The sequence below is a fragment of the Carassius carassius genome, chromosome 39, assembly GCF_963082965.1.
Source record: "Carassius carassius chromosome 39, fCarCar2.1, whole genome shotgun sequence".
NCBI lineage: Eukaryota > Metazoa > Chordata > Actinopteri > Cypriniformes > Cyprinidae > Carassius > Carassius carassius.
Genome location: NC_081793.1, coordinates 22,327,036 through 22,341,362, shown reverse-complemented (window position 1 = coordinate 22,341,362; position 14,327 = coordinate 22,327,036). Strand labels below are relative to the sequence as shown.

Sequence of the window (14,327 nt, the reverse complement as noted above, 5' to 3'; positions counted from 1 at the left end):
ATTAGTAAAAAATAATAATAATAATAATTATATATATATATATATATATATATATATATATATATATATATATATATATATATATATATATATATATATATATATATATATATATATATATATATATATATGTATATATATATATATTTATATAAAATCGGTGTTTTCTAGTTTAGTAATTTGTCATGTTAGTTTTAGCACTTAAAATTATTATTCAAAGCCTAAAATATTACTTGTCCTTATTTTAATTCGTTTTGAAGTGATGAAAATGCTCGTCAATAAATTTTAGTCGATTTTATTTTTTGTTTTTCATTTAGTTTTCGTTACACTGAAACACTCGCCGGGGAAACAATCTCCTATATTTGACATTATCACATTCAGAAGGATCCAGTGATGTATTGTTTATTATTTTAGCTTCGGGTTCACACTTGTGGGCGACGTGTGATCTCGGGACACAGAGGTGTGGTCGTTCAGGATTCTCCGCCCCCTGTCGCTTGTTACAAACAATTTTTATTCACTTATTCATGTCAGGCATTTGAAGTGATTAATCAAAACAAAAGCTTTAACTTACATTTTACAGAAAACGCATTTTAAATAGCAAACCACGAGTTTAGGAAAACCCCTTTCTTTCTAGTCAAGAGCCCTATGGAGTGTAGTGCACTATGTAGTGCTGCTGCCTTCTGCTGGAGCCGCACTGCTCCAGCGGCCCGTGCAGAGATGGCGAGGAAACCCCGTGGACACGGCACTGCTTTTTCATGACGGTGAGTTTCCCCTTTGAGTGTATTATAATTTTGTGATAAAAATTTCAAGGAAAAAACACACACTTCCTCCCCTTCCTTCGGGGAGGGAAGAGCAAGCGTGGAGAGAGAAAAATCTATCTGAGACTGAGCGGCAAGGACAGTGAGGGAAAATATATATGAGTGGGAGAGGGAGAAAGAAGAAGAAGGAGGAGGAGGAGGAGGAGGGGGAGCAAATTAAAAGTTGCCAAATGGAGATATTGGGTTTCAAGAGGAGTGAGACGGGAGTAAGGGTTTGCCTCTTATTCAAGTCGTCTTTTGTGTGATGCAAATTCAAATAAATATTTATGCTTCGCCAACGATCTGTTCTCCGCTCGGTTTTTGCTCGACGAATTCAGTCGTTTCTTAATAGGTGGGGGGGGGGGGGGGGGGGGGCGTCCACAACGTCAAGAAGGCCATCAACAACCCGGAGCACGAAGAATGCTTAGGACTCGCGTGATGATCCGCTTTGACACCCCTTCTCAAAAACCTAAGACACCCTTGCAAGTGTTAGACGAGCCGTCCGATGCCGGATAACGTAACTGTTACGCGTTTCTTCGTGCCGCCCGTCCTGCGCGACCGCTCCCCGGCTGTCACATAAGCGAAAAGACGCCTCTAGAAGAGCATTTTCGAGCCGTGCGATTAAACCAGGCTCTCCAGCCTCGGTCTATTTATGGACAAAGTCCCTGTGTGTTTCTTGCTGTTACTTCCAGCGAGATTAAGGCGGGTTTTGTGCGTCCTGCCCTTGCGCCATGGAGAGCCTTTTTAGTCCTCCCTGTCGTCCTGTTTGACAAGTGAATCAGTAAAACGCGTCGCATTGCTTCAACAGAGCTTAACTGTGTATTTTGAGGGGTTGCTGGTTTCCTACGTGTCTGTTTTCCGCCCCTTTGACTTAACAGGCAAAGAGGATAGATAGGTTTTTTTTCTGCTAGAGAGGAAGACGAAAAATATTCATCTCCTCCCTCATGTGGCTTGCTAAATTGACTACATGCTTAAACGAATACAAATATACCTCTTATATTCAGTTCGTCGTTTAGTTTATAATAACCCGTCATTGCATGTATACGCACGAATAATAAATAAAACATTTTTTTATGTTCTTAATCCAAGATATGCAAAAGGGCCTGATTAATCTGTAATTTTTTCCCCCATTCAGATCGCACTACACGGATAGTGCAAGCTTAGTAATTAATTGCTTGTTATAAAATGTAAGCTTAGTGATTGCTTGTTATAAAATGTTAAAAGTTTGGAATGCAAATAGCATAAAATATTAATATTTGAGAAGCTATTCTTATAATCACTCGAATTTATTTATAACCTTCAGACTGCTCGAGTTTCGTTTTCGTTCTTGTGTGCATGCTGTGTAATTATGAAATAAAGAGCAACATTCGCAATTGTGAACTTCTGCAAGTTCACTAAGCTGTTTTTAATAACGTGTCGTTGTTTGTTTTGGAGAGAAAAAAATGCGTCCATCGAATGATGTTCAAACATGTAACCAATATGGGGAAAAAACACACATCGAATTTCATTCCCTCACTAGCCTTGACCATAAAATGTGTTATAAAACATTAACAGACGCTTGTTAAGTGTGAGTGAACAATCAAACCGGCCAAACATGTTTCACCCATCCCCCACAACGCGTCATTTCTACACATGCATATTCAAGTTGTTCACTTTCCTGTGGCTACTTTACAAAAATATGATCTGAAACTACAGTCGAGTAGCGTGTTACCACTGCACAAGTACTCTGCGTCTTAACGTCTTTTGTCTGTCGGCTGTGGCGCAGTTTCAATCACCACCAGACGCCATTTTAAAGTGTCTAGCTGCAGCAGAGAGCACAGCCATCCTCTCTGTCACACAGTTGTCTATGTATTTTTAAACATAGACATCATATTCGTGTTGAAATAAAACTGCAATGCATATTAGACAGTTGTACTGTTCAAACATCTCTGTTCATGTGTTTGGTGCAATGTCAAACAGTTATGACTGTTTAATACACAAGGATATAGTGTGATTTTTACATTATTTTTCTCTGAAAATAGAATGATGTCACAGGGTGCCACTTCTTAAACACTAGTTCAGCTTTTTTAGGTATTAATTAATTTGAGTTTGTCACATGTATGTGTATTGACATTGGTAACACAGAGTTATTACAAAAGCCATTGCCCATAGTTTGGCCTATTAATATATCTAATTAATTATTTTACATGAATTTAATATTATACATTAAGGCTTAACCTATGCTTGAATTTACAAACTATTCCTGAGAATGTTGATTGACAAACTGGGGTCAAGATTACAGGGATTTGATTTTGTTTTAGAACATTATACACGCTACATTTATTGGATCCTTCAGGTGTTTTCAGGAACAAGTTCGTATACAAATTATATTTCAGCATAGTCAAAGTTAGGGCTAAGTTTAAATGTAAGGAACCTGTATGTTGAGTCCATTGAAAAATCTCTAAATCTGTAATTACTGTGTTACAGGTGTAATGGATGATGAAGACGACCGCCGTCTTCTGGATTTTATAGGGTAAGCCGATTTTGATAATTTGATGATTATAGTTTAAAGAGCTACTGGCAGTTTTTAAACATCAAATGTAACAGATGTGTTTTCATGAACTGTTTTATCTCAACAGAGATGTGCAAGCGTTAAATGAGTATCTTCATGGTTCAAATAGTAAATCAGTAAGTATGCTTAGAATATATAATATTTGTGTTTTAAGATTGAAAGGTTATTGACAACTTTCAAATTTGACATTCAAACAGATTGGAGAAGATGATGTGACTAATGCAGCATTTGGGTCGGCCAGTTCATTCTTCACCAGTGACACAGTGAGTATAGTAAAGGAATGTCAGTTCACATGGTGGCTTTATTTCAAGTGACTCTGAGCAACTATTTTGGACATAAAGACCAGCTCCTATCTACTTGAATGGGAACTTATTTAAAAAAAAACATTTAAATAACATATATTAAATGCTAAACGAAAATCTGATATGAACTACCATGTAGATCTTGTTTCTTATGCTCAAATATTTATATTTTGCAAGCAACTTGGGTATCTAGAATGGGATTTAGAAAGACGTCTAAACAAAAACTGGTTTTCTACTCAGGGTGGCTCCAGTGAAGGACTCAAAGATGACCACAGTCATTTGGGAGAGTTTGGTGAGGCTGATGGAAGCAGTCTTTCGTTTATCGAGGATGACCTCGACAGTGAAACCTCACACGATGGGGTCGATCTTGGGGGCGAGGACCAACCCTTTGACATCCTTCAGAAGTCATTGCTGGAAGCAGATATTACAGAGCAGACATTGGCTCAAGAAGCGTTTTTGGACTCCCAGCCATCTCTCATTCCAACAGCTACCGCCTTCCCTCAGCAGCTGGTCTCTGGAGGGTTTGGGGGTGTCGCAGGTCCTGGTGTGGTGGCACCATTGTCACAACCTCAGGCTTTTATACAGCAGGTTCCCCAACTACCCATACCAAACGGCCCCGCTGGACACATCCAGGTAGTGGGATCCTTCAATGGCAGTGCCTCCTCCATGATGACTATCAACAGTTTGGAACAGTCTCAGATCCTGTTGAGGCCAAGTGGAAATGTGGTGACAAACAACAGCGGGCAAGGTACCATGTTCGCCCCTTCGGCAGCTGGCCAGGTGTCAATGTCCTTCAATAAAGGGACGATACCTCTACAGAATTTTATCATCCAGAGAGGCCCTATGCAACAGACATTGGTTAGACCCATTCAGCCTAAACCCTTACAGACAGGGGGACAAACCCTATACAATATCAGCAACATTGGGCTTCAACCCAACACCACCACTACTGCGAGTTTTGTCAGTAGCCCCTACACAGCCAGCGGCTCTCCTCAGTCTGCTCAACAGGTGAAAGTGGTCAATCCAGCCAGCAGCATTGTAATGCATTCACCTCTGGGGCAACAAGCTCAATCACAGTCCCAGTCCAATCTGCCTCAAGGGCAGTTTTTGGTACCCACTTCTATTTCCCTCACCTCTGGTACGACTGTTCACGGCTTCCAGGCTGTGAATGGGCAGGTGTTGCAAACAAACACTCAAGTGAGCGACCAGTCGTCAATGAGCACTACCACCTACTCCATCCTCACCAATCAGAACACAACAGTACAGCTTATCGCGGGGCAGAACTTTTCAGCTGGAGGGCAGCTAATAGTCAATCAAGGATTGGTTGCTGGAGGTCAAATAGATCAAGCTTCACCGACACCTGTTGTGCAGGTGTCTCAAAGGCCTGTTGCCACGGCCAAAGTTTGGACTGCCAACGCGTCGCCTAGCCCAACCCCTGTACAGACATCACAGGCTTCAGGCCACCTCACCATGGTCAGTTCTGGCATCCAAGGCCCACAGGTTTGTCAACAGTTATCTGTGACCCCAGGACAGCACCTCCTGATGCCCGTGGCCCAGAACTTTCCAGCTGCTTCTGGTGTTCAGGAGTTTCAAGTCTCTTTAAACCAGGTGAAAGATTTTTGGATCAACTGATCTACCTATACTTATTTATTGTGACTTTGCTTGCCTTTGCTTTTAATATGATTGCTTCATCACATTTGAATATTTCTTCAATTTAAAAGGACACCACAGCAGCAACACATAGAGGGCAAACACAATTAGTTAATCTTCTCGGTACCAAAGGTAAGACTCCTTTGAAACATATTTGTTTCTGTCAGTGACCAGTTTTAATTTATTTATGCATTCATAATCTTCTCTTGCATCACTAAAGTTTTTTCTTTATTTCATTAAATCTTAGCTATGAAAACACTCACTCCTATCAGTCAGGAATTGCCTCTCACACTGAAGCGACCTGCAACTCAACAGCTTACTCGAGGAGAAATGTGAGTGCCCAAATTGTACTCTGGAACCTGTTACAGTTGGTGTTTTCTGCACCAGTAGTTTCAACAAATAGTGAAATAATGATTGTAACACTGGCTCTTATTTTACAGGGTTCTCCAGCAGTTAAGACGAGATCACAGTGGAGTCATGTCTTCAGAGCGGACACCCTTCACTTCATTTAATGATGTCATGGACAGATTACTGCCCTATCATGTTTTCCAAGGCTCACCACCACGAGATGAAGATTTCACCAAAGGTGCATTTTCAACATTTCCTCACTATATTTAATAGTTAACCACAGATGAGTGTTGATTAAATATTACTTAGGTTCTGATGGCCATCTTTTACATTACAGTTGATGAGGAGTTTGAGGCAGTTGCTGTACAAGTGTTAAGCAGAACGCAGGTCATGGTGAACAAATACAGGCGCTTACTCATAGTGGAGGCAGAGGTAGGTGTAGAACACAGCACTTTAAATAATGTACAAAAGACCTCTTAGTATTATTAGTAGGTTATTACTCTAATATTATTCCCGTTAATGCAAAACTGATCACTCCTTACTGCTCTTTCAGAGGTCCAGCCCTTCATCAGAAATGGTGATGATTGACAGGACTTTTAATCAAGAGGAACGGGGCAACTTGACCCAAGACAAACGAATGATATTAGTGGATCCAGGTAAGAGATGAAGCCTGGTTGTATTTAGCCATTTTCACTGTCTGTCATTGCAAATAAAACCTAAGTTGAAACATTTCTCAGATATTGTGTTTAAAATCATGTTGACGTAAAGTAAATTCCCAGTGTTTCCAATTAATTTTATTTTGGTTTAATACAGTTGAATAGCATTTGCTAATAAAATGTGTTTTTGGAGTTTGGTACTCACTCAACTTTTATTTTTTATTTTTTTAAATATGTGTGCACATCAGTTTTGTTATGCAAAGTATCACATGCATAATTATATACAATTGCCAAAGCCCTATAGAGTATAGTTTAATAAATGCAACAAAAATGCAATGTTTAACAAATGTTTTGCACTTGAATGGTGGTATGTTTGTAATGTTTTGTTACATTGCTCTCTCAGATGGCTTTCTGGAAGACTTCTGCTGTGGCACTAAACTGAAGATCGAAAGTCCAGAAGTTTTGACCCCAGCCGCTCATGAGGGCAATCCCAACGTAATGGAGACATCGCCAAAGCATTCCATAAGTCACACCGGAAGAGATGGGCAGGGTATGAACAGCCACACAGAACCTGCTTATAGGACAGAACCTCAACAACCAGGAATAGAGGAACACAGAAGAACTCCCATCAAGTGCATACTGGATCTAAAAAAAAAGAAATCCAACAACCTAATCAGCAGCAACAGTCAACATGCACACTACCCTACATCTCCCATCCAATCACGGCATAGCTCCGCCCAAGGCTACCCTCCGAACCTGGTGCAGGGTCATGAACAGCAACATCCCTCAGATCATAGTCACGCTCCATTGGCTGACACTGACTCTGTGCTTGAGGCTGCCGTGAATAGCATCTTAGAATGTTAGACAGTGCCATATTTATGTTTGTTTGTTGTTCCATGTTAATCTCATTTCATTTCATGCCATGTGTGTGCAAGCTGAACTCCACGGCATGTGTGAATGGACGTACATTGGCATTATTGCGGGTTAAAATGCACACAAAGGCTCTGATGATGATGAGGAACAGGAAGGTGAATCTGGTGACGGTTATACTCTAATACTGTGCCTGTTGTCCTAGAGAAGTTTACATAAGAAAGCCTTTTTGACAATGCTTCACAGGATACACTTTTAATCACACACGCACATTAATATATGCACACACACACACACACACACACACACACACACACACACACACACACACACACACACAAACAATCAAGTAGTAAGTAAGTGTCATGTTTGAAATGACATGAGTAGACATTGATATTTGTAGTTTATCGGTCAATATCAGAAACTTTTAGTCTAATAGTCTGTCCACACTTAAGGTTGTATGGTTGTTTCAACACTTAAGTTGTATCATTGCAGTAGATTTTGACCAAGTGATGCACACGAACACACCTGCGCGTTTAATTGTTTTTGAGCATTGGTTGTGCTCTTCTTTTTTGTGGCTTACTTTTTTGTTGTACCTTACAGGTATGTGACCTCTCCACAGAGACAAAACTCACTTGTGTGGTTTTGTGCAGGGGAAAGTTAAGTCCTCAGATTGAGGGTACAATGTTACATTATGTTTATCTTTTTTTTTGTTTAATTCATTTTTTGTTTTAAATGATGCATTTTTTTTATTTTAAATTAAAATTAAATTAAATTTATGCATTTAGCAGACGCTTTTATCCAAAGCGACTTACAGTGCATTCAGGCTATCAATTTTTACCTATCATGTGTTCCCGGGGAATCGAACCCCCAACCTTGATAGCGCAATGCTCTACCACTTGAGCTACAGGAACACAATTTTATTTTATTTTATTTACATTTTATTTTTTTCCTGTAAAATCTGTGCTGCTCCCTACCTGGAGAAGTTAGTTTAAAGTTTTTAAGTTAGTGTCTCAAAGAACTTGCATGGGTGAATCTCATAAAAACCTGTCAGATTTCGACCCAAGATGAAAGAAAATAAATAATATTTAACAAAAAGAAATTAAAACCATTTTTAGGATTAGTAATATGTTTGTTTTTTGCATTGTGATAATTTTTTTCATGATTATTAAGCACATTTTACCTCTAATTTTTAGTGTTGTATTTACATTTGAATTTTAATTATTGTCATCAAATTCAAATTACAAAAAAAATTCATTTTTGTTTTTTAATAAAGTATGGTATGTATCTAAATAAGCGTGGACTAAAGTCAGTGCAACAATACTGTTATGTATAAGTTCATTATAATTTAAATCTATCTTTGTTTTTTTCTCACATTATCATACATTGCTACTTTAATTATAATGAAAATACATTAACTTGCATTAATGAAAACTGGTTGTTAATGTGTTTAACAGTCATGCAATAATGTCATAATACAACAAAATCTCAATGGTTCCCCAATAGGCTTTATTTCGCTGAGCAAATATAATTTCTTAAATCTTTCCTTTGATTTGAGATTTCTGTGAGATTCACCCACATAGATGTTGTCTGAAACTATTCATTCTCCATTGTGCGTTTATTCCCCTGCTGCTAAGGCTGTAGTCTTGGCGGTCAGTTTGCTGTTTCTGCCTCTGGTGGCAGCTCCTATTTGCACATGTGGCCATGACCTTGTACTTGACAGATAGCCATGCTCACAGCTCTTACAGCCGCTTTACAGATCTCTTCTCTCATATGAGTTATAAAGTGGTGAAAGCAGCAGTAGTATCAGGTTTGCATTCCCTATGAGTACCTAATGAGTTGCATTAGGAGATGGCTGTTAACTGAGATAATGTAGTTTGGTTGAAGGAGGACAGGCCCGCATTTCAACATCCAGTTTTGAGAAATAATTTCTGAAGAGGATACTGTTAGCATTTAGTTGTAACTTGTAGGATAGAACATATATTAACTGTGCCATTACAAGGCTTGTGAGATTCAATGATGGGAATAAGAACAAGATAATGTCAAAAACTGACCAGAGCAGAGAAACTGCAATGTATGGACATCTTCACAAGTCTGCGTTTCCATTAGCATCCATTCCAGAGCTGAAGGGAAGGTTGCTTTATTTCCATATATACATGTCATCCCATTGTTTTTGCATCATTAACACTAAACTCCACTGTCTTTCCCAGCAGTTCAACCAAAAATGACAAACAGACAAAAAAAAAGAAATATTCTTCTCTCTAATCTGAGCTCTAGCGGTCGCTATTAGAGAGAGTTCTGAAAGACCTTCACTTCGAAGGGCTTCGTTGCCTTAGGAGAGAGCGAGTGAAAACCAGTTTAAATAGTCTATCATGTGTTTTTACTGCTTTTTGTTGTGCGAGTGTGGCCTTCAGTTATCGTAATACCCCATGGTAAAAGTTGCTTTTATCGTTTTATTTTCTGCATCACCCAAAACTTGATTTGTAATGTTTGTATTACAAAAAAAGAAAAACATGAAACACAAAATATTTATACTTTTTGTAAAGAAAAAGAATGTAAAACAAAAAGTTATTTTTATTATGTTGGGTATGTGTTCACGTCATATACTGTATGTGGTCAGTTCATGATTTGTTGTTTTTGTGAGTGTTCATTACAACAGCAAAGATAAATATTAAATTCATTTTGAATAGAGCTAATATTTTGTGATGTCTTCATTTTTGATGATTTGTGAATATTTATCTATTTTTCATATAAGTTAGCAAATTAAAAGATGATCAGGTAAAGAAAAAAACTAAGAAAAACAGTGTTGAACAATATTGTGTAATTTATTAGATCTTAGTCCACTACTTGTGTACACAAAAACTGCAAACTTTATTTGCAAATACAGTAAATGAACATTTACAAATATAATATGATAAATTACTTCCAGATCATTCATAATAACTCGTATATAGAAACGTACTTGGTTACTAACGTAACCTCGGTTCCCTGAGATGAGGGAACGAGTACTGCGTAAGCTAGCTTACGCTATGGGAAAAGGTCCCCTTTTCTCGAGAATATGAAGCCAAAAATTATCCTTAATTTTTAAATCATGTAAAACGCAGTGCTGCAGCACAGCAGACCTAAGTGAAGCGGCTCGCGCGCTTATTGGCTGTGCTGTGGCAACTGCAGCAACCTATGGTGAGGCGGCGGAGAGGAACGAACCAATGGGAGCGCTTCGCGCCCATTGGACGTCAGAGCGCGCCAAAATAGGCGTGGCTGGAACTATATAAGCCACCGCTTCGCCATAGGGATCAGGTTTTAAATCGACTGAAGCGATCACCCGGTCCGAGCACATAGCACGGCAGGTTACGCAGTACTCGTTCCCTCATCTCAGGGAACCGAGGTTACGTTAGTAACCGAGTACGTTCCCTTTCGAGAGTACTCTCGTACTGCGTAAGCTAGCTTATGCTATGGGAACACAATGTAAAACGCCGTGCGTGCTCGGGAACTTCGACCTGTCACAGCCCGAGGCGAGAGCCCGGGGCTTTATAGCAGGAGAAATCCCAGTCCCAACAGCCAACCTTAGTGAGCTTTATATAGGGAACGAAAAAAGGGGGACGTGATAAGGCTTAGCACGTCTATATAGAAAGTACCCTGGCCTGCAGGGCAGGGACTTGCAGATTATAGAATCTAATAAATGTGGACGGAGAGGCCCAGCCTGCCGCCGCACAGATATCATCCAGTGGTATCCCGCAGGACCACGCCCATGGCGAGGCCATACCTCGGGTGGAATGGGCTCTGATGCCGAACGGGCAGTGAAGGCCTTTAGATTTGTAAGCCAGCGAGATAGTGTCTACTATCCATCGCGATAGGCTCTGCTTTGTGGTGGCGAGACCTCGGGTGCGCCCACCAAAGCATATGAAGAGCTGGTCCGACCTCCTGAATGAGGCGGAGCGTGCAATATAGGTTTTGAGAGCCCTGACGGGGCAGATGAAGCTCGCGTTGCTTTCGTCGCTTTGCGAGGAAAGGGCTGACAGCGAGATGACCTGTGCTCTGAACGGTGTTGAGAGCACCTTGGGGACATAACCGTGTCTTGGTCTGAGAATGACTCTGGAGTCATTAGGCCCAAACTCGAGACAGTCAGCGCTTACAGATAGCGCATGTAAATCCCCCACTCGCTTGACTGAGGCCAGAGCCAGTAGAAAAGCGGTTTTGAACGAAAGAAGCTTCATATCGACAGACTGAAGCGGTTCAAAAGGGGGGCCCTTTAAGGCCTCTAGGACCGTAGACAGGTCCCAGGAAGGGATTGAAGGGGGTCGGGGAGGGTTCATCCGACGAGCTCCCTTAAGGAAACGAATGACCAGTTCGTTTTTTCCCAGTGATAGGCCGGCCACCGGAGCATGAGAAGCTGCAATGGCTGCCACATACACTTTGAGCGTAGACGGGGATCTGCCCGCATCTAAACGCTCCTGTAGGAAGGAGAGTATCTCCGTCACGTCACATAAGTGAGGGTCTAGGTTCCGTGTCCCGCACCAGGTGGAGAACACTGACCATTTCTGCGCATAAAGGCGCCTGGTTGAGGGCACTCTGGCTTCCGTAATGGTCTTTAACACTCCCTCAGGGAGGTTCCCGGGTACCCGTTGAGGGGCCATACATGAAGGGCCCAAAGTTCGGGGTGGGGATGCCAGAGCGCGCCCTTCAGCTGCGTGAGGAGATCCTTCCGCAGCGGTATTGGCCATGGGGCTGTACTGGACAGCTGCATCAGCTCGGAGAACCAAGGTTGGGTCGTCCAGAGTGGGGCTACTAGCAGCATAGCACATCTGCTCTTCCTGACCCGATCGATGACCTGCGGTAGCATCGCGACCGGTGGGAAGGCATAAAGCGGGCGTCTGGGCCAATGGAGAGCCAGCGCGTCCCTGCTCTTTGAAAAATATATTGGGCAATGAGCGTTGTCTTCTGAGGCGAAGAGGTCGACCTCTGCCCTGCCGAAGATGCTCCACATCAACTGAACCGTTTGTGGGTGAAGAGACCACTCCCCAGGGGGAACATTCGCCCTGGAAAGCATGTCCGGGCCCCGGTTCAGGATGCCAGGTACATGCGCTGCCTTTAGCGAGCGCAGATTGTAATGTGCCCATGTCAGAAGACGTTCGGTCAGGGTGTGCAAGGTTTTTGACCTGACACCACCCTGGCGATTTATGTAGGCCACCACTGACATGCTGTCTGATCTGACCAGAACGTGGTGGCCCTTTAAAAATGGGAGGAAAGCTTTCAGGGATAGTTCGACCGCTATCATCTCCAGACAGTTTATGTGTAACAGTCGCTCCGGGCTCGACCAGAGGCCGGAGGCAGACCTGCCCTCGTACAGGGCGCCCCAACCGAGGTTGGATGCATCTGTGGAGACTACTTTCCATTTCGAGACAGCGCCCGTGCTTACGCCTAACTGATACCAGTTGGCTATTTTCCAAGAGTTTTTTCCAAGAATTTTCCACGTCTGAGATCTAGGATGGGTCTGAGACCGCCATCCTTTTTTGGTACGAGGAAGTAGCGGCTGTAAAAGCCTGACTCGCGCTGCGCAGGGGGGACAGTTTCTATCGCCCCTTTTGCAAGAAGGTTTATCAGTTCGGCGCGAAGGACGTATGTCATTTCGCTTTTCACTTTCGTTTCGACCACGGCGCGAAAGCGCGGCGGTCTGCGAGCGAACTGGAGCGAGTAACCTCGTTTTATTATATTCAAAACCCAATTTGATATGCCAGGGATGGCCTGCCATGCAGCGGCTCGTGCGGCTATGGGTTGAATGTGCTTCGGGCACTGGCCGCCTGTTATGAGGGGACCAGTAGCTCGAGTATGCTGTGCTTGGGACACTGTGGTGACAGCGCTTATTTGTAGGGTTGCGCACTGAGAAGTGGGCACGCGCGTTACATTTAGAGCACCTCCGGCGCGAGCGGGAAGGTGGGCATGAAAGGGGACCCGAGTGTGTTTTTGTGACTCTTGGGGGAGTGTGTATACATGTAGGGGTGCGTACTGTGTAGTGGGCACACTGCCTACAAAAAGCTCTTTTTGTGCTTTATTGAGGTCGCCGTGAAAACAGCGTTTGTGTGCAGGCGTGCGTGCATTGTAACAGGCTCGTTTACTGCCGTATAGACATCTCCAACCGCCTTTAGTGAGGGGATTGGAGGAAGTATGTGAGGTTTCTTGTGTGGTGGTCCGGCCGCAGCGGGACTTAACCACGGTCCTTTCAGCACGAAGGTCAGGAGGGCTTCGGAGGCTCGGGGTTCAGCACAATCCTGGGCCGAGGTCCCCGTCTCTCTGGCAGTTTGCGGCTCGTAGAGCGAGAGCGGTGCTGGGTTTTGGTCGCTGGGCGAGACTGTAAGTCTGGCTGCGATGGCTTCAAGGTCTGAGGGGGCGGCGCATTTCTACGGCGTCCCGCAGCAGAGCTAGAGCATTTCGGCAGGAAGTGTCTCATTGCTTGTGACGTCTTCTGAGCCTCAGTGAAGCGTTCAGCGAAACCCTTAACCGACTGGCCAAAGAGGCCGGAAGGCGAGATAGGAGAGTCAAGAAAGGCGGATTTGTCGGCGTCTTTCATCTCCGTGAGCGTGAGCCAGAGGTGTCGCTCTAAAACAGCGAGGCTTGCCATGCTTCGGTCGATCGCTTGTGCTGTGGTCTTTGTCGCACGCAGGGCTAGATCAGTAGCGCTGCGGAGATCTTTAAAGTCATAGGTATCTGGGGCAGACTCGTCCAGGTTACGGAGAAGTCTGGCCTGAAAAACCTGCAGCACAGCCATGGTGTGTAGAGCCGAAGCAGCTTGACCAGCGGAGGTGTATGCTTGGCCAGCGAGAGCTGAGGTGGTGCGGCACGGTTTGGATGGATGCACAGGCTTCGACCGCCATCCTACGGCTGAGGGCGGGCAGAGGTGTGCAGCAATTGCCTCCTCGAGAGGGGGGAGGCTCTCGTAACCATGGTCTCGGGCGCCGTCGACAGAGGAGAGCGCTGACGAGACAGAAGTTTTCAAGCGTGCGGAGAATGGGGCTTTCTTCCGGGAAGAAGGGGGCGTTTCTTTGCGGAGGGGCCGAAGGGCGCCCCTGCAAGAACCATTCGTCCAGCCTGCTTTTAGCGGGCTCGTCTGGAGGAGACCAGTCGAGCTGAAGGTCGCTGACAGCCCTTGTAAGCACGC

At 43.4% G+C, this 14,327-nt stretch overlaps 1 protein-coding gene across 2 annotated transcripts; it reads left to right on the top strand.

Annotated features, from left to right (window-relative positions):
- The first annotated feature begins 477 nt into the window (after positions 1 to 477).
- Positions 478 to 7,500, top strand: LOC132121640 (BRD4-interacting chromatin-remodeling complex-associated protein-like). Of its 2 annotated transcripts, none has more exons than XM_059531249.1 (11): positions 478 to 761; positions 3,264 to 3,309; positions 3,416 to 3,464; positions 3,546 to 3,611; positions 3,891 to 5,258; positions 5,372 to 5,432; positions 5,548 to 5,632; positions 5,741 to 5,886; positions 5,986 to 6,080; positions 6,202 to 6,304; positions 6,708 to 7,500. In XM_059531249.1, exons 2-11 carry the CDS (start codon positions 3,269 to 3,271, stop codon positions 7,166 to 7,168), a joined length of 2,475 nt encoding a protein of 824 aa, XP_059387232.1. In that variant the 5' UTR covers positions 478 to 761; positions 3,264 to 3,268; the 3' UTR covers positions 7,169 to 7,500. The 2 variants fall into 2 exon arrangements, with proteins under 2 accessions (XP_059387232.1, XP_059387233.1); XM_059531250.1 differs by lacking the exon at positions 478 to 761 and adding an exon at positions 796 to 1,024.
- Positions 7,501 to 14,327: the final 6,827 nt, after the last annotated feature.